The sequence below is a fragment of the Apodemus sylvaticus genome, chromosome 9, assembly GCF_947179515.1.
Source record: "Apodemus sylvaticus chromosome 9, mApoSyl1.1, whole genome shotgun sequence".
NCBI classification, from domain to species: Eukaryota; Metazoa; Chordata; class Mammalia; order Rodentia; family Muridae; genus Apodemus; species Apodemus sylvaticus.
The window spans coordinates 18,613,123-18,637,901 of record NC_067480.1 but is presented as its reverse complement, the minus strand read 5'-3'; the positions used below and the strand labels follow the sequence as shown (position 1 = coordinate 18,637,901).

General features: G+C 35.7%; 1 protein-coding gene across 1 annotated transcript in view; it reads right to left on the bottom strand.

Annotated features, from left to right (window-relative positions):
* Positions 1–2,434: 2,434 nt before the first annotated feature.
* Positions 2,435–24,779, bottom strand: part of St8sia4 (ST8 alpha-N-acetyl-neuraminide alpha-2,8-sialyltransferase 4) — an 88,807-nt gene continuing 66,462 nt past the window's right edge. The window contains exon 5 of the mRNA XM_052192231.1: positions 2,435–6,672. Coding sequence (XP_052048191.1) covers positions 6,390–6,672 — 283 coding nt within the window. The 3' untranslated portion in view covers positions 2,435–6,389. The remainder of the gene's footprint in view (positions 6,673–24,779) is intronic.

The following is a 24,779-nucleotide window of genomic DNA, read 5'->3' as shown; positions in this document are numbered from 1 at the left end:
GGTGGGGGAGAATAAAATATAGAGCGTAAAAAATTAACTAATTAAAAATATCACCTAAAATTACTTTTCAGAATGTGGTGCTACAAAAATAATACAGCTAATACAACTTATTTAAAATTATCTGACTTCTGAAATTAAAGAAAGAGCTCCTGCTATTGCCAGATATCAGCTCTTTCATTGTGTTAATAAATTTTCCGAATTTTCTTTGAGAACTATAATGCTATTATTCATAGAATAGGATATGGGGGAAATTCATTGATTATTATACTTCCATATCTACTTTGGAAATTTGCCTTTGGTGACTGTATCAAAAGTCATTGTACTGCCTGGTTTTCTGTGACAACCTGACACAGCCTGGAGTTATCACAAAGGAGCTTCAGTTGGGGAAGTGCCTCCATGAGATCCATCTGTGGGGCATTTTCTCAATTGTTAATCTAGGGAGTTAGGCCCAGTGTGGGTGGTCCCATCTCTGGTCTGGTAGTAGTCTTGGGTTGTATAAGAGAGCAAGCTGAGCAAGCCAGGGGAAGCAGGCCAGTAAGTCACATCTCTCTATGGCTTCTGCATCAGCTCCTGTTTCCTGCCCTATGTGAGTTCCAGTCCTGCCTTCCTTTGGAGATGAACAGCAATGTAAATATGTAAGCTGAATAAAGCCTATCCTCCTCAACTTGCTTCTTGATCAGGATGTTTGTGCAGGAATAGAGACCCTGACTACTAAGACAGTCAGTAAGCAATAATAAATCTGTAATGTGGAAGAAAAATAAACAATTAACTGTATGCATACTGGTATTCAACACTTTTATTGAATCTTGCTTTTGGAATTTCAGGTATTGAACATTTAACTGTTTATTATTGGAAATATCTATAAAGTGAAAATAGCCTAGATATCCATCAGCTGATGAATGCCAAATCAAACATATATTGGCATAACTCAATATTATTGAAGTATTAATGAAAATAAAATTATGAAATGCAGAATTAGAGGAATGAAGTAGAAAGAATGATTCCGAGGGAGTTAGCCCAGAACTTAAAGGATGCATATTTATTTCTCATTTGTTGATGTCAGCCTTGAATCTTTGGATGTGTTGCTTCATTTGGAACACTCAGAGATGTCAGGAAATTAGTAAGGAGTCATGGAAGCAAGAATTTTTCAAGGGATGGAAAATAGAATTCGCTGGTTTAAACAAAGCAAAGGAAAGGGTGGAAGGGGAAGGGTTGAACTGGGATGTAGGAGGGAAGGCAAATTTATAAGAGGAATACAAAGAATGACAGCACTAATGACTTTTCAAAAAAGTCATGGCTTAACCTACTGCAGTAGAGTCTCCAAAAATACTCATGGGGGGGGGGAGTGTTGTTGGCTTAAATGTTGCCTCCCTCTACTGGGTGATATGCTCTCAGTAAATACTAGAAGCTAGCAAATAAAAACCCCAGTACACACAAAATGCCTCAGTGCCATGTATGTGCTACCTCTTCTGAGTTGTCCAGTGATGACCCACAGACTCAAAATATCGTACATTATAGACTTTTGATCAAATAGTCAGAACTTGACAGTAAGACCATCATGGTGAACATTTCTAAATATTTGAGTCATGGAACATGGAGAACAAAAGCTTGTACTCATCTGAGAGATTCCTATTAACCCTTTTCTTTGCTATCTATCACACATAATGTACTTTTATTCACTTACCCCTCAAGTCTAATTTGTGCTGCTGAAGTTAGCTTGGAGAGGTGGTTTTAACTCTGGAGAATACTGGAAACTGACTAGAGAAAACTGACAAAAGCATAAAGAATAAATGAAAATGTCATATAGACTTATCAGCCATCCCTAGTAGTCTCAATAGTGTCCAGTAGGCATTTGACTCATGATTGTATAATATTGAAAGGTACCTCATTAAATGACTTTTAAAGTGTTTTCTCAAAGAGAGGTTATGACTAAAAATATAGATTTGTATATTATCAAAAGGTCTGGAAAATGATTTAAGTAAATAGTCCTTCTAAATCATCTTCTGGGAGGCAAAGAGCAAACGGCAGCAATTTGTAGATGAAGTCACATGATAACAGGCAGCCCTAGGAAATGCTATGTGTAAAGAGTCAGCAGTGCTCTGGCCAAGGAGGGCAAATGACTCAGCTATAATACTTAGAGGAAGTATGAATTAGAAACAAATTGCAGTAACCTATGTAGTGAATGCCCCAGACTCCAAAGCACGCGAAAGAATATTCCATCCCCAAACTCTTGAGTCCTTCCTGATATTCATGATGGTATTGAAATGACTCATATATCCATGAATGCATTTAAAATAAATGTTTAAACCAATTGCCCATCAGTGAGGCTGAAATTGGAAGACTCAAACAGTAATAAAACCTTCATAAATGCAGTCACCTAATATTGACATGTGCCGTGAAATCGAAGTCGTAGATACAGAAGGTAAGAGAAAAATTGAAAAACAAGTAATTTAATTTATTATACAATTGTACAAATGATAAAGCAGAAATAGCCCATTGCTATGCACAGACAACAGAAGACATTATTGAACAGAATGAACCTACAGAGTAAGCGGCATCCTTCCTTTCCACGGATGGTATAAGAAAGACTCAGTAGCAATTATCCTATGCAGCAAAGCTATCTGTAAACTTTTTTTTCTTCTTGCTATATACATTAAAAATAGTTGTGCTTTCACCCACACACAAAAAACCAGTATTTCTTAAAAGGTGCTACATAGAGGAGAAACACACAGCCTAGACCCACAATCAGAAAACTGCAATTTAAATACATTGCCAGCTTGAAGATACTTTTTTCTTTACTTTTGTTCTGAAAGATTTGAACATACTAGTTGTTTGCTATTACTCTAGGAAAGAACACATAATCCAGCTACAAAGTAGGTCTTTCTTAAAGCAGAGCGGTAAATGAAGTTTCAAAAGAACTTCTATTTTTAAAGTGGTCATGATCTCCAGGGCAGTTCACAGTGCAGACCCTGAAGATATCAATATAACACACATCTACTTGTGCACATATGACAGAATCAGTGTGTACACACAGATATACATATATAACATGGTATATATGCATCACACATGTCTATTTGTACTATATAGATATATTTATAGCACATATATAATAAAATATCTATTTCTAGATGGGTTGTATTTGGAGTTTATTTATCAAATACAAATAGTTACCCTTACTTGCTTTTTTTTAAAACCTTGGTATATCGATAACATTTAATGGGGAAACTCTCAAACTTGTAGAGACACCAGCTAACTATACACAACTTTTTCCATCCCCCTTCCACAACTATAGATAGGCCTTAGAATAATCACATGAAAACAATTCTGTGAACCAAATATCATATGATATGTATTATGACTAATTGGCACAACTATAAATAAATTACTTTGCTTACCCTTTCTTGAATAGTAACTGAGTAACTCACTTGTCTGTACACTACCCTTAGCATTTCTTAAATAAAGCATTTCTGTAAGGACATATGTGGAGATTTTCATTAACAATCAATATACAGTTCATATGATATACAACACATGAAGACATTTGAATGCCCAGCACCTTCTCCCAGTGAGAAAAACTTCCACAGCACTTTCATTGTTTCTGTGGGCTGAATCACTAGATTTGCTCTGAAAATCTATTATTGATTCATATTTTCTTTCACCAACTTATATGTGGAGTAGCAATAACGAATATATTCCCATGGTCTGTTTGTGTCAAAAGCACAGTAGCAATCATGTTGGCTCAGTGACTGGAATATTTCAGTCAGCTGCCTGGGCATTCCCAGGTGCATGATTAAATAATACAAAAGGGGAAATAAAACAAGTAAAGCTGTTAGTATAGCATATTAAGGAAAATACAGATAGTTCAAGTATACGCTTATAATTTGATTTCATTATGATCCCTTATGCCACCATGTGTGGTTAAATCCTCTTTTCCCTACTCTTAGTCTTTAATTCTCTCCATGCCTTCTTCCTATAAGAAAGCCATGCTAGGGATTGAGCTGTAATGACAAATGAAAGGGTGTGTGTTCGAGAATGAAATAACCTCACAATATTTCCTCTTTGAGTACTAAATGTCTTTAATTGAATTCATTCTTATGTACTGAAAGTTCCCTGAGATGAACAAAAGTAGTTATCTCCCAAATCTGAAGCCCTTTTGATACTGAACTTTTCCCTAACTGGGCAAGCATCTAGGAAACACAAAACAGAGGGCAAAGAATCAATGTGAAGACATTAAAAGGCACTACCCCATGCACGAACAGTGGATGGCTGAGCTGTGCTTGCTGTGGTCAAAATGTTGCTTAAACACATGGTTTTTTTTTTCTTCTTAAAATTTCAGTCAAAATGGTATACTTCTGCTTTCCAATACATACTCTGAATGAGTGCCAAGATAGTATTTACTTGTCAGAATTTACTTGTGACTTCTGGGTTTCTAAGGAATGCATGTTAGCTGTTGGTGGGAAAAATGAGCTGCACAGAGTTCAAATAAGTATTATACATTATCCAATGCTCGCCTAACCAGTGTAGAAAACTTCTAACCTCACATTTATATAACGTGTACTTAACACTTTCAAATTTTGATTGAAAAGGAATTTGTTGATAAAGGTATATTGAGATAATTTATGCTAATTATGAAACTCCCGTACTCATTCTCTTTTCCTTTCTGATAGATACATGGATTCTCAGGGAAAAAAAAATGTTATTTTTATCCTGAGATTCCATCACCATTTTAAAAAATATTGCAACTATTATTAAAAATTTGGTAACTGTACTACGTGACTATCCTTGTCTATAAGAAGAATACATATATAATATATATGTATACCTTTGCTGTGCTCTTCATTCATTTTAGACTGCCTGACTTAGAAAAACAAAGCACACTCATTTTTCATGCTGTTTCTGCTTTCTTCTGATTGTCTTCCCCAAGAAACAGGAAGTCATGTTAAGTTGCTGTAGGCAAAAGCAGAAGTGAGAATATAGTTCTGCTTTCAAAAGAAACAGAAAGTCTGGCCACCAGTCAGGTTAGTCACGTATATAAGTTGGTAAGCCACTCTATGAGTAAGTTCATGTTCCTTTAAAAAATGCAGTCAGAATGGAACTGCACTTAACTGCAGAAAAATCATTGGCAACTGAATTCACTTTAAATGTACAATGTTGATGTATTACTGTTAAACTGCTTTGAATTAATCATCCATGAAAATAATGCTCTGCTAATCATCTTATTTTGTAGGGAGAAATTTTAAAATAATATGAAGTGGTTCATATTGGTCTCTGCACCGGAATAGCCAAGATGATTTTACGGAATGAGAAGTCCCACTTCAGTTGTATCAATCCAAAATTTACTCTAACATGCCATGTGTTTCTGCAAAATTATAATGAAATGTGAAAGAAACAAATTAAAAATAATGTTTGATTTTGAAACACGTTAACTGCGTAAAGCTAAGTTTCATATTAACAGCATATGGATGTGTTCATGTAAATGATATATTCTTTTTATGACAGGAGAGTGGCTTACTGTGTAGGAACATGATATAATCTTTGGTACCAAGAGTGAAACTTTTCTGCTATTTTTTTTTTTACCATTTTTCAAATATCACTCCTTCATAATAGTTTAAATACTACCAACTGGTATAGTTTGGCTGGTACCTGCTACATCACTGATCAATAATCCGGAGATTTAGATTGTGCAAAGTAAAAGAAACAAACAAGCAAATTTGGTGTGATGGCTGTTTAAATATATAAGAACTTTAGAAAGGACTGATTGATGTTTATTTTTCTTGTTCATATATGTTTCCCATTTCTGTATCTCAAATGGTTTTCTAAGCACCCCAAACCCAAACCAAAATAAATGTCAGAAGACAAACAAGAATATAAACAAAAGGTAAACATGATCATTCTCAGTGTCCTGACTGAAAGCATTCCTTCAAGTGGCTTCATGTCATAGGTTTCACTGCTTGAACTCTCTTCTTCTTCTTCATTTCTACCATTAAGGATGTTTTAACTTCCCCAGGGCTGAGTTATGCTCCTGGGTTCCTCTTCCAGTGTGCTTGGCATTACAGTGGCTGCCCCACGGTGATGAACACATCTGCTTTGCTAACTGATGATGAGTGCACTGTTGGATCTTGTAAACACTACTGATAATACATTCAAACTGTATTCTTCATGGAAGTGGCACTTACTAGGACCCTTGAAGTCAGAATATTTTAGAGTTAGAGCACTTTGCAGGTTTTTCATCAGCTGGTGGTGGATTCACATAGACTTCCATTTCAGCTACTCAGTCAAGTGGTGGATGCTGAAACCCAGCCTTGTTTTGGATCCTGTTTCTAAATCTCCAGAAGCATCTTTAAAAAAAAGTTTGTGTTCGGTTTTTAAATCCTTCAACGTGAGCCTTATTGCTTCATGCACTTTCCTGTGGTCAGTTTTAGAGCTCCTCTGTTATGTAGCACATTCAGTGTTTTAAATTCTAATGGCATCCTGTGAGGACTTGCGTTGGAAAAGTATCTATATTTTAAATCATCATAGTAATGATATTTGACAGCTTTTCCATTCAGATCTTTAGGAAATGGCCAGAATCCATAAAGGTGAATTTCATCACAGAATCTGGTAGCAAGTGTATACATGAGGAGACCTGTGCTGGGTCTTTTGATAGGAACTTTGTTGGTCAGCCAGTAACTAGAAGAAACAAAAACAAAAGTAAAACAGAGAAAATTCATAGTAATATACACCAATACATTCTATAGGAATCATATCATGTAACAAACATAATGCATAAATACAAATAAACTTTTCAGTGGTTACTGAAAAATAGCGTTTATGTAGGTAGAAAATTTTATTCTTCCACATTTTGTTTTATGTTTATTTCCTTACGTATTCGTTACCCCATAAGAAACAACCAGAGGACATGAAAGCATAGGTTAATTCTATTCTAGAATATGCAGTTCCAAATTAATTAGGAATAAACATATATCTGTTATTCAGAGTAGAATATTTGCATAATGGTGTAAATGTCATTGAGATTTCACATCCATGACCCAGATTTAATTGTCAGAAGTCACATGACAGCCTTGGCGTGGTATGCAAAGGAAGAGGGATTCTTGAGTCTCACTGATCGCCTTGTTTGTAGTAGCTGCACCCAGCACTACAACCTCCAGCCTCAAGCCTACACCAAAACATTCTCAAACACACAAAAAGAGCCAAATGAATGCTTAGCTTGAATTATGATAGCTGACCTTTACAACTCTAATCATAAAACCGTATTTTAATGGAGAAAATTTAAAGCAATACCTCAACAAGCCAAAGCAATAACAACATAAATAAAATCTATTTTTATAATAAATTAATAAAGAGTTCACTATATAATTTGATATTTTAAAATTCTTTATTGGTAAAGTGTTCCCTGACAGCTTCATACATATGTACTGCTTTCTGTGTTCTCTTACCTCTTCCTTCTTTTCTTCATTCTCCTATGTCACCTATTAATCCTCCATTCAGGTCTTTACTCACATTCCTGTCTTTTTTCTTTTTGTGATTCATTGTTTTTTAACCAGGACCATCTGTGACCATGGATTTCTGCTTAAGTATGTAAGATGTAATCTCATAGTGAAATATATTTCATAATATTAACTTGTAACAACAATAAAATACTTCAAAACACTCAGGTCCATGTTACTTGCCAAATTTTGCTGGCCTGAATAGTATGCAAATCCACAGATAATAATCACCCTTAGAGGAAAGGGAGTTTCTAATACTTTTGGACACATCATTTCCTTAAGGAAAATGATGTCATGTGAAAACAAGTAAAAGAGGAGGTGTGTGAATTTCCTGTGACTATAAATGTGTCTTGATCAAATACAGTACACGTAATATATGAAAATTTTAAAATTATTATTATTGCTTTTACTATCATCTCAAAAGTTTAGAAATATGTTCTGCCTTCCAAATATGAAGAGGTAGTTCCCATGGTTTCTTTAACGTGTTACCTTATATTTTATGTGTGATTTTCTATTTATATTTTTTAAAGTTTTTATTTAATTTAAAATATGTGTTTTGCTTGTATGTATATCTAGATGCTAATTCTCTGTCAGATGTATAAGTGGTAATGTTTTTTCCCATTCACTCAATTGATGGTATTCAAAAATAATAGAGCTGAAAAGGTTAAAGTATATATGGAATGGGAGTTTAAGACAATGGAAGAAATATGGGATAGATAAACTAACACTAAAGGCTTATTTAAGTGATATAAAAATCTAATATTTCATAAGATTGCTAGACTACATACATGAAACACATAAAAAGAGATAATATAAATCATTTTATACTGTGGTGATATCAACCTCCAACTAGACACAATAGTCTAAGAAACAAAATGTCCAAGTACAAGTGCCGGGGTATGTTTTAGAGTTGCTGGACCGCTGTGGTCTCTCCAGCCCCTAAACACTACAGGCTGTTGCTATTCTTGATTATCCGCCATAAGTTTACAACAAAACAGTCTTTCTAAAGTTGAATGATGGAGGATGGAATTATCAAGATGGCACTATCTCCAAGCTAAGCTCTGCAGGCTAGCATTCATAGTGCTGAACTGAAAGGTAATCTGCATACTAGCATAAGACAATACTAAGTATCATTTTACTTAGCTACGAACCTTGTGAATTACACAATGACTGCCCTTGGAAGACATGACCAACAAGGCAATAATGACACAATTGTCATGGAATAAAGATCCTTACATGGGGTCCAGAACACAAGACTAGACAAAGGGTAGGCCCTATGAACACATGCTCCACTATGTTCATAGCAGCCTTATTTATAATAGCCAGAAGCTGGAAAGAACACAGATGTCCCTCAGTGGAGGGATGGATACAGAAAATATGGTATATTTACACAATGGAATACTACTCAGCAAGTAAAAGCAATGAATTCATGAAATTTGTAGGCAAATGGTTGGAACTGGAAAATATCATCCTAAGTGAGGTAACCAAATCACAAAAGAATATACATGGAATGCAATCACTGATAAGTGGATATTAACTAGCCCAGAAGCTCTGAATACCCAAAACACAAGTATCATATCAAATGACTCCCGTGAAGAAGCAAGGAGAGGGCTCTGATCCTGGAAAGGCCTGATCCAGCCTTTGGGATTGTAGGGGAGTACCAGGACAGAGAAAAAGGAGGGAGGTGATTGGAGAATGGGTGTAGAGAAGGCTTATGAGACTTATGGGGTTGGGGGGTGGAACTGGGAAAGGGGAAAGTGTTTGAAATGTAAACAAAGAATTTAGAAAATAAATTATATATATATATATAATCGCATCTATGAACTTGATAAAGTGTGGTTAGAGGGAAGTGAGGAGCAGTTTATAGTATAAGGTACATATGTTGGAAACTTTAATTATAAAGATGATACAGTAAAATCTTGCTGAAAAGTGAGAGAAATTTAAACAAAAATATCCAGAAGGACAATCTGCCTATATATGTATATATATATATATATATATATACATATATATATATATATATATATGTGTATATATATATGTGTGTGTGTGTATCCCAGATATATCTATACCTATACCTATACCAATATATACATATATATAATTTCTATATCTATCTATATAGAGATAAGTACATATATCTATCTATTGATATAGATACAGATTCTGAGAAGGATTAAATTGAATTTATACAAGCAGCATGGATGGCTTAGATCATCACTAGGATAGATATTGATGAAGGGGGTATTTTTAAAGCCATCATCTATAGACAGTTTCTAATTGTACTTAACAAAATGTTTAAAAAATAATAATTGAAATTTGAAACCAGCAAATGGAATCAATAGTGATATTTGTAAAGATGTCCTATCATACCACAAGTTCTATGAACTCTTTAACTCAATTTACATCAGAGAGAAAATTGAGTACATAACTAAATGTGTGAAATGAAGAAGTGTTAACATAAAAAAAAATCAATCTACAGATTCAATTCAATCCCCATCAAAATTCTAACACAATTTCTCAAATACATGGAAAGAGCAATTCTCAATTTCATATTGAAAAACAAAAAATCCAGGCCAGAGAAAACAATTCTTAACAATAAAAGAACTTCTTAGGAAATGACCATTCCTGAACTCAAGTTGTACTACAGAGCAATAGTGATTTTTAAAAAAGTGTATGGTATTGGTACAGAGATAGAAAGGTTCATCAATGGAATAAAATTGAAGACAAAGAAATAAAACCCATACACTTATGGACACTTGATCTTTGACAAAAAGTTTAAAAAGTTACCATGGCCGGGCAGTGGTGGTGCATGCCTGTAATCCCAGCACTCTGGGAGGCAGAGTAAGGCGGATTTCTGAGTGCGAGGCCAGCATAGTCTACAGAGTGAGTTCTAGGACAGCCAGAGCTATACAGAGAAACCCTTTCTCGAAAAAAACAAATCGAGAGAGAGAGAGAGAGAGAGAGAGAGAGAGAGAGAGAATATACAATGGAAAAATGAAAACAGCTTCAATAAATGAGGCTGGTCTAACTGGCAATCCATATATAGAAAAAGGAAAATATTTGTTGCCATGCACAAAGCTCAAGTCTAAGTGGATCAAGGACTGCAACATAAAAGCACATACACTGAATCTAATAGAAGAGAAAAATGAGAAAGGGACTTGGACTCAGTGGAACAGGGGAAAAATTCCTAAACAGAACTCCAGTGTCTCATACTCTAAGATCAAGAACCAATAAGTAGGACCTCATGAAACTGGAAGGCTTCTGTAAGGCAAAGGACATAGTTGATAGGACAAACCAGCAACCTATATAGATAGGGGAAAATCTTCACTCACCCAACATCTAATAGAGGCCTAATATTCAAAATATATAAAGAACTTAAGAAACTAACCACCAAAACATCCATTCACCCCAATCAAAAATGGGGTATAGAGGCAAATAGAGAATTCACAACAGAAGAATCTTGAATGACCAAGGAGCACTCAAAGAAATGTTCAAAGTCCTTAGTCATCAGGGAAATGCAAATCAAAAGAATACTGAGATTCCTCCTTATACCAATCATAAGGGCTAAGATCAAAAATTCAGGTAAAAGCACATGTTGGCAAGGGATGTGGAAAAAGAGGAATGCTCTTCCATTGCTGGTGGGATTGAAAACTGCTACAACCACTCTGGAAATAAATCTGGAGCTTTCTCAGAAAATTAGAAATAGATCTACCTGAAGACACAGCTATTTGACTCTTGGGCCTATAAAAGATGCCCCACCATACCACAGGGTCACATGCTCTACTATGTTTATAGTGCCCTTATTTGTGATAGCCAGAAGCTGAAAACAACCCAGATGTCTCATAACAAAAGAATAGATACAGAAAATGTGGTTCATTTACACAATGAAATATTATTCAGCTATTAAAAACAAGGACATCCTGAGTTTTGCAGGCAATGGATGGAACAAGAAAATATTATCCTGACTGAGGTAACTCAGACCCCAAAGTACATGCATGCTATGTGCTCACTAATAAGGAAATATTAGCCAAAAACTGCATAATACCCAGGATGCACGCCACAGAACTCAAGAAGTTTACCAAGCAGAAGGGGCCAATTGAGGATGTTTCAATTCCCCTTGTTAGGGAGAAGAAAGCAATCATGGGAGTAGAGGAAGGGAGGGAGGGACGGAGGGATGGGTGAGGGAGTGGTAGAGGAAAAGGGGAATATGATCAGGTGTTGGCGAGGGGACAGGGAGAAGCCCTGAGAGCCAGCCTAATAAATGGAAGTATTTAATCTTGGGGAAGGTGGGCAAATCCTTTTGAACGTACTGGAGACCTGGGAGGTGAGAGACTCTAAGGAATCAAAGGGAAAGATCTGAGATGAAATGCCCAACAGAGGGGAGCGGGAACTTGTAGTGTCCATTTCCAGTAGAAAGACTAGGAATCAAGTGGAGGGATGGGGTTGCCATCCCACAGTCAAAACTCTGACACAGATTTGTACCTGTCTAAAACAACAGGTACAATTCTGCAGGGATAAAAATGAAGAAGAGTCTGAGAAAAAGATACAATGACAGGCCCAACTTGGAATCCAGATCTCAAGGGGACGCTCCAAGGCCTGTCACTATTACTAATGCTATGGTGTGCTTACAGATAAGAGCCTAGCATGGCTGCCCTCTGAAAGGCCCAACAAGCAGCTGACTGTGACAGAAGCAAATACTTACATGCAACCAATGGACTGAAGTCAGGGACCCCTGTGTTGAATTAAGGAAAGGTTGGAAGAAGCTGAGGAGGAGGTCTACCCTATAGGAAGACCAGCAGTCTCAACAATCTGCAACCCCTAGATCTCTCAGACACTGAACCACAAACAAGGCAACATAGGAGAACTGGTCTGAGGCCTCCAATACATATACAGCAGAAAACTGCTTTGTCTGACATCAGTGAGAGAAGAGGCACCTAATCCTTGAGGTTCCAGGGAATGTGTGTGTGTGGCGGGGAGTTGGCAAGGTGGGGTGGGATGGGGGTGGGGACATCCTCTTGGGGAGAGGAGGAGGGGGATTGGGATGAGGAAATGTGGGAAGGAGAACCAGTAGGGAGGTTATTGACTAGACTGTAAAGGAATAAAAGTTAGAAAGAAAGAAAGAAAGAAAGAAAGAAAGAAAGAAAGAAAGAAAGAAAGAAAGAAAGAAAGAAAGAAAGAAAGAAAGAAAGAAAGAAAGAAAGAAAGAAAGAAAGAAAGAAAGAAAGAAAGAAGCAAGGAAGGAAAGAAAGAAAGAAAGAAGGAAGGAAGGAAGGAAGGAAGGAAAGAATGAAAGAGAAAGAAAGAAAGAATAAAAAAGAAAGAAAGAATGAATGAAAAGAAAGAAAGAAAGAAAGAAAGAAAGAAAGAAAGAAAGAAAGAAAGAAAGAAAGAAAGAAAGAAAGAAAGAAAGAAAGAAAGAAAGAAAGAATGAGAAGTGAAATACTGGACCCATCCTTTGAGACAAATGGGGTTAAGTCTAAAGTATTTCCTCAGTGACATTTATGTAATGTCCTTTTGATACACACAAAAAAATCATGAAATGTGTGACAAACCATGCATTTTTCCTCCCAAGACTGAAAGGAAGTAAAAACACAACCACTTTTATTGAGACATGGATTCCTATATAGAAAAAGGAAGGGAACTGTGGCAGTTAAACCACCCAAAGATTTACCAACAAGAGGTTAGTATGGGGGGAAATGGACAAAGTACTTATCCATGTGAATGTTTCTTTCTCATAAACATTTCGTCCAAGAAGCCACTTTGAGGTCATAATTGCAGTCATGAGAAGGAGGCTTTCCCCACAAGTGTCAGTCAGACTTACTCTGGAAGCAGGGTGTAAATGACTTTTAAAAACCGATGGTTTCAATTTGATGTAATAATACTGTTTACAAATGACAGACCACAGCTCAGTTCAGTAGGTCAGGTTACCTTAAGCTCAAAGCCCAGAGCTCTGCTGAAATCTATTTCAAGAGGAACAGGGACCAACAAAAGTGATCCTTAAACCTTTTCAAATTTGCAAAGTTCTGACCAGCAAGCGCCACAAGTTCTGCAAACTTTTCCCAACTTTAAAGTTTCCTGTCTGAGGGGGCTCACTTTAGGCATAATGCTCTGTGTTTATACTTTCCATAAAGGATTAGAAGATGACAGAAATGCTCACTTAGACCACTCTGCTGTCCTCTGAATTAATTTATTTCTCAATAAAGGACTACTCATGAGGATGTAAATGGAGATGAGCATTTTGGTTGGGTGAAAGGCCCATGTATTTTGCAAAGATATGTAAGTCTCTAGGCATGCTGCTGCTGCTTATTCTATCCCACAAGGTGACTGGAGGGAATCATTGATTTGTGTTTGAGTACTGAAATCTGCCAGGCTACAAGAGAGCATATAAGAGTTTGTAATATCGTATGTGAATTAAATAATTTTTTATGCCACGTCCAGGTCTTTATTGTTCCCATGCTAGTTTCGTGGGCTCAATCTTAGTTTCCCTCTCTTTTCACCTTTTCAGACCAAGTCACATAATATACAAACCACATCTATAAAATAGCTGGGGAGTAGTCAAACATCGCCATGCATTTAAAAATATAATGTTCCCGTAAAGAAAGGAAGCAATCAGTATTCTGACTGAAAAGATAACTGCATTATAGCATATTCTGCTTTTGGTTATGGAAAACTGCAAAGTGAAAATAGTTTTGTGTGACCAACTGTTCACTTGACAGACATTATGAGGTAAGTTTCCCTTAGTAATTTCCATTGATCGATCTGTTCCTTTGATCCGAATCTCCATTTGTGCCTTGCTATATTCAGAAGTCAGCTTGACTACGTTTGGATTTAGCTTCCATCAGTGTTAAAACATTCTGAATTAGGTCCTATTTACTGTTATTTTGAATCTTCTCTTACAAGACTCCAAGAATTTAAAAACTGTGTATCCGGGATACAAATTTTATTTAACATTCTGAAAAATGGAAGCAATTTACATTTTTTATGAATAGATGAGGTGTAATATATACCACAGGAGAATGTTATCTGCCATTTAAAATACAACATGCTGGTCTGTGCCATGACACATTCCAATTCTTATAAAGAATAGTCAGTGAAAGACAGATGTTATACCAAAGGTACACAGCATGTGATTCCATTTATATGAAATATGTAGGGGGCTCTAGTTTCTTTAAACAAAAAGTTAATTACACATGGCCAGGAACTGGAGTGAAAGACACAGAGGATTCTGGGGAATGGCTGATGACACACAAAGACTTCCTTTATGATGATAAAATCACCCAAAATTGATTGTGATGATGGTTAAGTGATCTTATCAATAAATGAATATCATCTGATTTTTTTAACTTAAATGTGTGAGTAAAATCAATCCAGAAAAAAAAAAAACTGTTATAATAAAAAGGTAGCCTTGGGTGTTCATGCCTAAACTTTCTGTATGGGACACAGTACTTTCTTAAAATGTCACAAAATAGCCTACAGCACTCAAGAACTACTTGGGAGGGAAATATGAATATAATTATAAATATAATATAGTCCTAAACTTACAGAACAGTAATATTTGTATAATTGCTATCAATCAGCCATCTATATATCTGTCTATAAACTGTATTCACAGTTTTATGAGTCCTATTTTTCAAAGTGAGAGTTAAAAATCAAATACTTCGAAGAGCACATACCTGGCATCCTAGAACCGGGGAGGTGAAATTGAGAGGATCTTAAGTTCAAGGCCTCCCTTCACTACAAAGAAATACTTAATAACAAGAGAGAGGGGATGCAGGAGAGGGAGATTTTAAGGGGGTGAGGGGTGAAAGAAAATTTTTTCTAGTGTCTTAATTAAGTGGGAAGCTTTGTTTTGTTTTGCTCTTTTAATGGTGTCTCACCAAGTGTCCCTGACTAGCCTTGAACCTGTGATCCTCCTGTCTACTCATTCCTGGTATGATAGGTCGGCCTCACATTCGAATTTAGCAACTTTGTTGCAATGAAAATCAACTTTGAGTGAGGGCCTTATTACTGTGCTCCAAATTCCTGACTGTATCAAGTTAAATATCTTACTTCAGGAATGTAGAAAGAACTGAATCATACAATAGAAGCAATAGTTCACTGAATTATAAAGTAACAGACATGTGAATTTCAATACACCACATTGTGTTGTAGCAATTGCATTATGAAGATTTAAAACAACAGTATTACACACATGTATACATAACACATAACTATGAGTCTAAGTTGAGTTTAGCTTGGTTTTTTTTTTTTTGATATTTAACAGATTCTTGCCTATAATATCCAGCTAGAGTTTGAAAATTATCTGGCAAAATAAAACAAAACTAATGATAAAATAAAAAAATCCAATACTTGCTTCTTTGAGATTTGGGAAATTTCAACAAGCCAGAAAAACAATCATGAGATATCCATCCATCTTCACTGTGAACTATGTAGTTCACAACTTAATATACCAATCATAAAATTCATGGGAATTTAAAGTACACACTCTTCAAACAATTTGATTTCCTTTAGCTATGCAGATAGAGTAAAAACTCAGCAATGAGAGTCACAAACATCTATTCAATAGACACTTTGGAAAAGAATATAAGCTGATGGAGAAAATTAGCTCAGATTTCATAACAATAAAACTTGAAAAGAGTGAAACAAAGCTCTATTCACAAAGACAATGTGATTGAAATGGCTTTTTGTTGTGATTACTCAAGAGGAATATTTCCATGATAAAGAATCTCTACTCCTTTGTTTGGTGATTGGTTTACATGGGAAAATTTCTGAAGACAGGCAATATGGGGGTGTTGCTTTACAAAGAACGTGCACAGTATTTGTGACCATCTTTCTATTGGTAGATTTATGGACTATTATTTTATATTTTGTGACAAGTTCCTTGCATAAAATCCTATAATCACAGAATATATGTAACATATAAAATATAATAGATGAATCTGGGTTGAAGAAGGGGTCAAAAATTCATATTGGTTCCCCCTTAATATTAAAACAAAAATATTTAAAATTTTGTTAAACCACACATTAAAACTTTAACAATTCAGATAATAAATATATCTTAGTGGTTATTGTAATATTTGTTCTCTGAAAGAAATTATAAATTTAATTCAGTTATAATGAAAAGCTCTAAAATGTGTGGGAACATCAAGAATTGTGCAGAGTCTGAGTTATGAATGGATAACATGGGTATGGCTCTGGTTAAACTCAGTGGGTCATAGTATACATAAAATGATACAATAATAAAAACAGAAGGGATGCTGGCAGGAAAGATAAGGAAGGCACAGGAAAGAGTAAAGGAGAACATAGGATAAAGAGTAACCAAAGGCATGTATGAAATCCTGAAGGAATATTATAATCATTTTAAAGGTGTTTGCCATATCTCATATAACACTTGTGGATTAGATCAAATTCAAGATCTCAGTTTGAAAAGTGTTTTGGCTATATAGAATTGAAGAATTTAAGAGATAAAAGACCACAAGATAAACAATTTCTTTGTCTGATATTAATGTGAAAAAACACACAAAAATGTATTTATTAAAGTAGCTATATTCACAAATGAACTGGGGCCTGGCAGATATACTATTGAAGGAGAGAGCAGGTCTAACAGATTCAAGACCCTAAGCTCAACCCTTAGTTAACCCTACAGGAAAAAAGACACTAGCTGGTCCCCTATCAAACTGTTATTTCTCTTATACTATGTTATCAAAACTGCCTACGCTTTCAGAGTTGCAGTATATCTGAAGGACACTCTGCCTAGAGAAGATAAATTTGGAGTTTTGATGGGTCTAGAAAAATCTAATGTTTGTGTGTAGACTTACATAAGGTAAAGGGTAGGGAACCGCAGTGCAACACTGCATGACACTCAGTCACCTTTGGCTATGGTAGTCAACCCTAGCCAGTCTTCCTGACTTTTGACTCTGGTATACATTTTAGAATTGACTATGGGTCCCAGTGTTGGAAACAATGCTGGACCACAAATAAGATCTCTATATCCGTTTCAATCTCTAGGTGATTCATCAACACAAAGCTAGCATATAAAGAAGAAAAATTGCAAGTTGCTTAAATATGTTTAATATAAAATATGATTCATGATCTGCCAGGGTTGATGTTTAAGTCTTTGGGGGGATATGTGTATGTCCAAGCAAAGTCAGTCATTGTGCAATAAGGAAAGTTTCAAGGGTATTTCATAGTTGGATGCCAGCTTTCCCCTATTTTGAGATACATAATTTCTATATTTATATACATGAAAAATATAAGGACTTATCTCTGAACATAGTTGATGGCAAAGTTGAATAAGCTGTTAAGTTGATAAATCTATTGTTGAATTCAATAGTTTCCAGGATAGATAATAAAATAAACCTTTATAGGTTAACATGTAATAAGACACAGCATTCTAAATAATAAAATTATTGAAAACAAAATACATATTTCAATGTATTCAAGTGTCTTCTCAGTGCAACAGGACTGATGCACATGTGAACTCACTGAGACTGGCAACATGAACAGGACCATACAGGTCTAAAAAAACAGGATCGAAGCACTGAGAAGGGAAGTGGACATATATCCCCATCCCTAATGAAGAAGGTATCTCCGATTTTAAATTGTTCACAAAGGAAGAGCAAAACTTCTCCAATGGAGTATCACCGGGTAGAAGAATTTTAGCAACATGGCTACTCTGATCGCATCCAAAGTCCTAGGTCTTTGTGATCTGCCTACCAAGCAGACATGCCATTAGTACAGTCCTTTAATACTTCTGGGTATTTAGTATACACCTTTAATCTGAAGCAACAATATCTAATCGAGGGTCAGACAAAGTGATGAATTAGAGAAAGATCTGACAGAATGAGTCAGAGATAGGATACACTCAACTCTCCTGAGGACATCACAGGCAAGAGAAGCTATTTAAGAGCAGCACTAGGAGAGAGACAGAGTCAGTTGTGAGTCTGTTCAGTGAGTGCAGTGCAGTGGAGTTGGGTTCTTTCATGAGTTTATGCACTTCAGTGCAGGTCAACAGGGGAGTTGAAACCAGAGAATAAAAAAGAGCCAGAAGATAAGAAAAATTGCTAGAGTTAGTTTGAGGCCAAGCAGGGCAATTTGGTGAAAAACTGAGAGCAACCAGATTGAGTTTTTTTTTTTTTAAGAGTTTTAAAATATTAAATCCAAAGAGTAAAACCCTCTCCTTTTCAAATGTTCCACTGAAATGCATCACATATCCTATATTTATTTTGCCTACATTGAGGAAAAAGCACTATAACTTCAGAGTTTAAAAATGAACAACATGCAAATGTTCCCTTTTCCTCTCAAACGAGGACTAAGAACAATCTACTTCCATAAAGTATTTGGCAGTCGATAAGCTTAAAACATCCTGGGGTCAGCTCTCTGCCACTCTGCATGTCTAATAAACTCCACGACGTAGGAGGAAATGTCACAGTCAAATCATCTTGTTCTGCGCCATTGTATTCATCTCATGATGGAGGCAGTTTGAGGATTTTCCTCAGGAGATGTATGTATCCCTGTGACAGCTGAGTTGCCACAATATGCCAAAGTGGCTGGAGTTGACAGGCCACATCCTGGATCTCACATTCTAAGTGACAGCTGGGAGATGCCAGACGTACTTTCTCACAGTGCATCGGCTCAGCATCAAGTATCCATCTATTACGGCTCTCTTGGCCTCAGAAACAAAATGTGCTTGTACACACGACTGCTAAGAAGCTCAGGTCATATCCATATTACTCTAGTTCAGCTTGCTCCAAGTAGCAGTGACATTCCAGGTCCAAATATCTACGACTCTACAAGAACAGCCCAGTGCCTTTCAGGATATCCATGTCCTGTGCTTTATTCCCTTTTTATGTGACCGCCTTTGACAAAGGACAGCTCCAGTGTTAGCACTATGAACGTGGCAGATATGGTGAATAAATGCTGCTTAGTAGCACAAGCTTTAGACTGAAACTTCTGAGTATAGTAATGAGTGTGTTTGTGTGTGTGTGTGTGTGTGTGTGTGTGTGTGTGTGTGTGTGTGCGTGAGAGAGAGAGAGAGAGAGAGAGAGAGAGAGAGAGAGAGAGAGAGAGAGCAAGAGCCAGAGAGAGAGAGAGAGAGAGAGCGAGAGCCAGAGCGAGAGCAAGAGAGAGCGAGCGAGAGCGAGAGAGAGAAAGAGAGAGAGAGAGAGAGAGAGAGAGAGAGAGAGAGAGAGAGAGAGAGAGAGAGAGCACAAACTTAAGATACAGTCTAAGACTATTACTGTGGCTACAACTGAAAAACGTGAACCCACTCTCACCAGTAGAAAATAATTCCCTATCTTAGTCTTGTGTCTCTTGTATAATACCAACTGGGACCATGTAAGCCAAACACCTTACTAACTATAATTGGTCAATGGATCATAACTTGTTATGTGTTAACACAACGGCCATTTCAGCTCTTCAGTTTGTGCCAGGCATGCAACGTTTTAGTCCACTGCAAGGTTTCTGCTATTCCTCGCTGGCAGTATGATTTTTGCAGGATCCAAAGCCCTACTTTTCTTTAACAAGACCTTAAGTAACAGCATTTCTTTGAGGATTTCTCTAAAAGTTGTTCTTAAGAGAAACAAATATTTTAGCATAGCTGTAAAACCGTGTTGAGTTTAGAATTTCCAAGCAAAAGTTTGCAAAAATATTCTCTCAGGCAAAAGTCCTAGATTAAGTCCTAAATTCCATCCCTTGCAGGATTCTAGAGGTCTTGAGCCATTTCACTTGGATAAATATGAACTCGATTTCTTGAGATTTTAGTTACGTGGGTTATTGAATTAGTCAGATAGACCAACAGACTGCAAAAGTGCATGGCAGATTCATTACCTACAACTGTAGTATCGGATCTAGAGAAGTGTGACTTTACTGTCTCTTAGGAAAAGTTTCAGAGCTGAGGTAGAGTTCTTAGTGAAAATTCCTCATGAGGAATTGTGGAGACTTTCAATTATCTTAACTGTAATAGGACAGGAATAAAGCCCTGCCAACGATTCCTAAACAGCTGCAAATATTGATGCAGGTAGAATTTAGACAAAAAACAGAATAAAGGCTTTGAAAACTGGATAGCCATTTGTAGGCATAGGATACTTCCACATTGTGCTTTTGGCTATGACATCTGATCAACATCCTCTACACAAGAATCTCCATGTCCTACATATTTAGTCTCACTCCAATGCTACGCTCTGACATATGGCCAATCTCTCAAAAGTCTCAAGACCCTGAAGAGCCCAGGAAGATCTTTGTGAATGGGAAACTGTTCTTCAGCCTCCTAATTTAAAACAATTTTCTTTAAGCTTGATAGTCTAGATTATGTGCTGTCTCTCCCATACTGATTATAAACATAAACTCAGTCATTTCCCTAATATAAACACATGCATTGTCTTATCAATTCTTTCCTTGGCTTTGCCCAACTAAATGTGTAAAAATTACTCATCATCAGATACACCTTAGTTGAATTCTATTTTAACATAATAATGAAAAGGCAGAAAAACAAAGATGGATAATAGTGAAACATCTATAATAGAAGAATAAAAATTCATAAGTGAATAAGAAAGTAGACAGTGCTTTCTTAACCCTTAAAGTCCTTGACATTCTACTATACCCTATAGAATGGCAGCATTTCTACTTAGGTATCCTTTTGTTATTTAAGGGGACCCAACATTTCTAAAGCATAGTTCAATAAGATGAAGCTACAGAATCTATTTATTATTGGTTTCATATTACTGAGAGCATAGTCGTGATAGTCATAGGTGACAGCCACAGATATACAACACTGAAGTAAATTATTTATATGGTCCAGCTTTGAAATGCAGTTTAGCCATTCCTACAATTATTGTAATAAAACCATCCTCAGAAGACAATACATCAAAGGCGTTAGATTTTAGCCTGGCCCATTGTTTTTGCAAGTGATGAGCACTATCAGGCTAATGGTGTTGAACACCCAGATACATCTGTTGTGCCAGTGTTTTCAAGATATCTACATCAACCCTTCATTCCATTATTATAATTAGAATGATATTAATTTTATAAATTGTTATGATGATTAAATTTATCAGCTGTACAGTGTTTTTAATACTACTTGGAACAGAGATAGCGTGAAGTTGGGTATGTTTGCCCTCATCTGTAATTTCAGCCATTCAGAACCTGAGGGAGGAAGAGAAAGAACTTGAAATCAACCTGTGCTACATAGAGAGACCTTGGATAAAAGAAGCCAAGAATGTGATGCAACAGTTCAGTATAGCAACATTCAGACAGATGTCCTTCAATATCTGTATTATAGGTGTCTCTGTTTGTACAAGGAGATTCATAAGAATGCAAATATGACAGACACATACAAAGGCAAGTATATAATAATTAAACGTCAAGACCATCAACTTTACAGATAATTCGACACATTATCATTCATAAATTATCTGAACATTGCAAGTTTTCCAATATAATGATTGTTGATTTTGTTTATCGAGGTCATCACTAGATGCAATGTTTCAATAACATCTTATAAAAATAAGGCCTGAGGATAGATTGCATCTTAACATTTAAATTTATAGTTTTCCAAAATAAATCTATATAAATGTTGTTCTCTTATTTAATATTCACCGACAATTTTCATTATAAGTTATCATTAAGACTTATTGCTGAATTAGCCTTGACAAGACACTCAGCAGATATAGGCATTACCTCATGAGCCTGTCAACCTGGACTGGATGATCAAACATCACACTGAAGTGGAAAAAGAGAATCAACTATATGATGTTCTCCTTTGATCTCTACATGTGTGCTAAGGACACATATACAACAATAATAAACATATTTATTTTTAAAAAGATTACTGATTTGCCACAGAACTTATAGTAACAATATTCTATTTATCTACCTAAATTAGTTTTGCAGTTATTTTTATTTTTACTTATCTATCAACCACTCCATTTTGAGGATCTATATTCACCAAGTACTCTTCTGGCAAACAAAGAACAGAGTTTATATCCAGCGCAATCTGATTTCTGTAAGCTGTCAGTCACGTGCAGAGAAAGGATTTTACTGAGTGCTTATATGTGCTAACCAGAACACCTCCCAGAATGTAAGACAGAAAATATTAGGATTACAACTTAAGAAACAAAGCACCTTTTAAGGCTACGCACTCTCTTGTCTTGAGCCTTCATTCTTGGTTCTGGCCCTGAGTTCTTCTCATCTTAATGGGAGACTCATAAAACCTATTGGTTATAACCCATTAATGACAAATGCCTGTTCTGTGTTTGAGTTAGTCCTATTCATGCATACAGACCGCTCTTCACCATTTCTAATCGTCCTGATCCGAAGCCATCATCCATCCTTATCCCATTCTCCTCCAGTTTTTCTCCTCTGTTTTCATTTCCCACTGCAGCTGCAGTCTAATCTAGCTAATTAGACCTTAGAAAGTCGTGTTTGATCACGACTCAGGAAGGTCCAAATATTTAAACAATTTGCCTCATGAAACTCTTGGTTTAATTTGTCCACCTTATCTTTTTGAGCAGTTTGGAACAGATAAAATAATGTAGGTAAAAGTGTGATTAGAATGTACTATAATCATGTATAAAATTGCCTATGTGGACATGTTATTACATCACTTGTAAAGAAGACAGGGTATATACATATACATATATATATATACATATACATATATATACATGTATATATATATATATATATTTCTTAATTGACTACTGATGATAGGAAAGACTGTTTGAATAAAATTAGATATCCATAATAAAAAACAACACATGAAGAATCCATGTATTTATGTCAAAAATACTTGACACTATTACTAGAATCCAGAATTAAAACTATAATTAAAACACTGACCCTGTGAAGTACTTTGATGAACTCCAGGACATTTTTATGTTAATTCTACAGAGGATCTTGCCTAGTCAAAATAATTAAATAATTAAATATTGTAGTACAGTTTAAATAGATATGGAATGCAAACAATTAATTGAATGTTTTGTGCTTATTCACACTTAATGCAGGAGTTTTGACAAAGAAAATATTTTATAGTTTAGGTTTCATCTATTTTCTTGCTAATTCTCTATGACCCAGTCTTTATTTGGAGGGGATTGTAATACATCACTGTCTTTGCAATTATCACTAATATATAAAGAGCGTTATCTAGGGCATATGCCCAAGGGAAGTCTTCCCAAAACCTACAAAAAAAAAAGATTGAAGATATTTCAGTATCACAGTTGCTTCCTTTTGAAGATATTTCTGTATCACAGATGTTTCATTTTCAAACATGCTTTAGACAACAGACACTGAAATAAAAATTACAAAGATTTCCTGTTGCCATCCATGACATGAAGGAAATAGTTATTTTCACAATTTTATAATCTTTTTCAGTTTCCTATGTTCTGCACTAAAATATATATTCTGAAATTCTAATTACTCAATAAACCATTAACTAACCTTGCTCTGGTCTTTTCCTCCTATTTATCTCTTTATTGTTCAGATCTAGATCATCAATGATTTCTAAAATGTTAAACACATCACCCAGTAAATACTTTTGTAGGATCCAGTTACCCGATAAATCAGATTTAAAAAAAAAAATAAAACTACAGCTTTGATGGTATCACTAGCTCAAAAATGTCTAAGAGTTAGTTATCCATTTTTACTAAGAATGATAGTCTCTGATTAGTAAATGGAAAATTTACAGCAGATGAACTTGTAGGATGTTGTCATTGTTCTTACTCGAATTTCTAAATGTTCCGATGCTTTTCTTCCCCTCATGCACACGCCAAGGCTCGCTCACTCTATCATCTTGTGTTAGGGAATTACAACCTGCTCTCCAGGGTCTTAAATGCCACCTTTCAATGTAAGACTCTTGATTTGCCCTAATGAAACTAATTCTTCCCTTTAGATCGTGTTGTTGTATTTAGCTACACACCACATTCTTAAGCAGGTTTCAGATTTGTACTGTGAATTCAAGTGACTAACACAAAACCTTTGCATCCTTACTGTATGCATGTACTAGTCTTTGTTTTTGTTAATTTTTATGTATTTTTAGTTATGTACATAGCACTGACTATAAAAATGATCAATAATTTGAAGACAGAGTTAAAAACAATCTTTCTTTATTTCCCTGGACTCTAGCACAGATCCTTGCATATAGAAGACCAAGTTGCTAAAGTCAACTAAATTCCTAGGTTTTTGCTGATTTCTGATTTGTGATTAACAGCACACAGGATTTTACTGATTCTCTTTTTGCTAATTTAATTATTTCAACTAATAAAATCTGGTAGCTATCATAATTTTAAATAC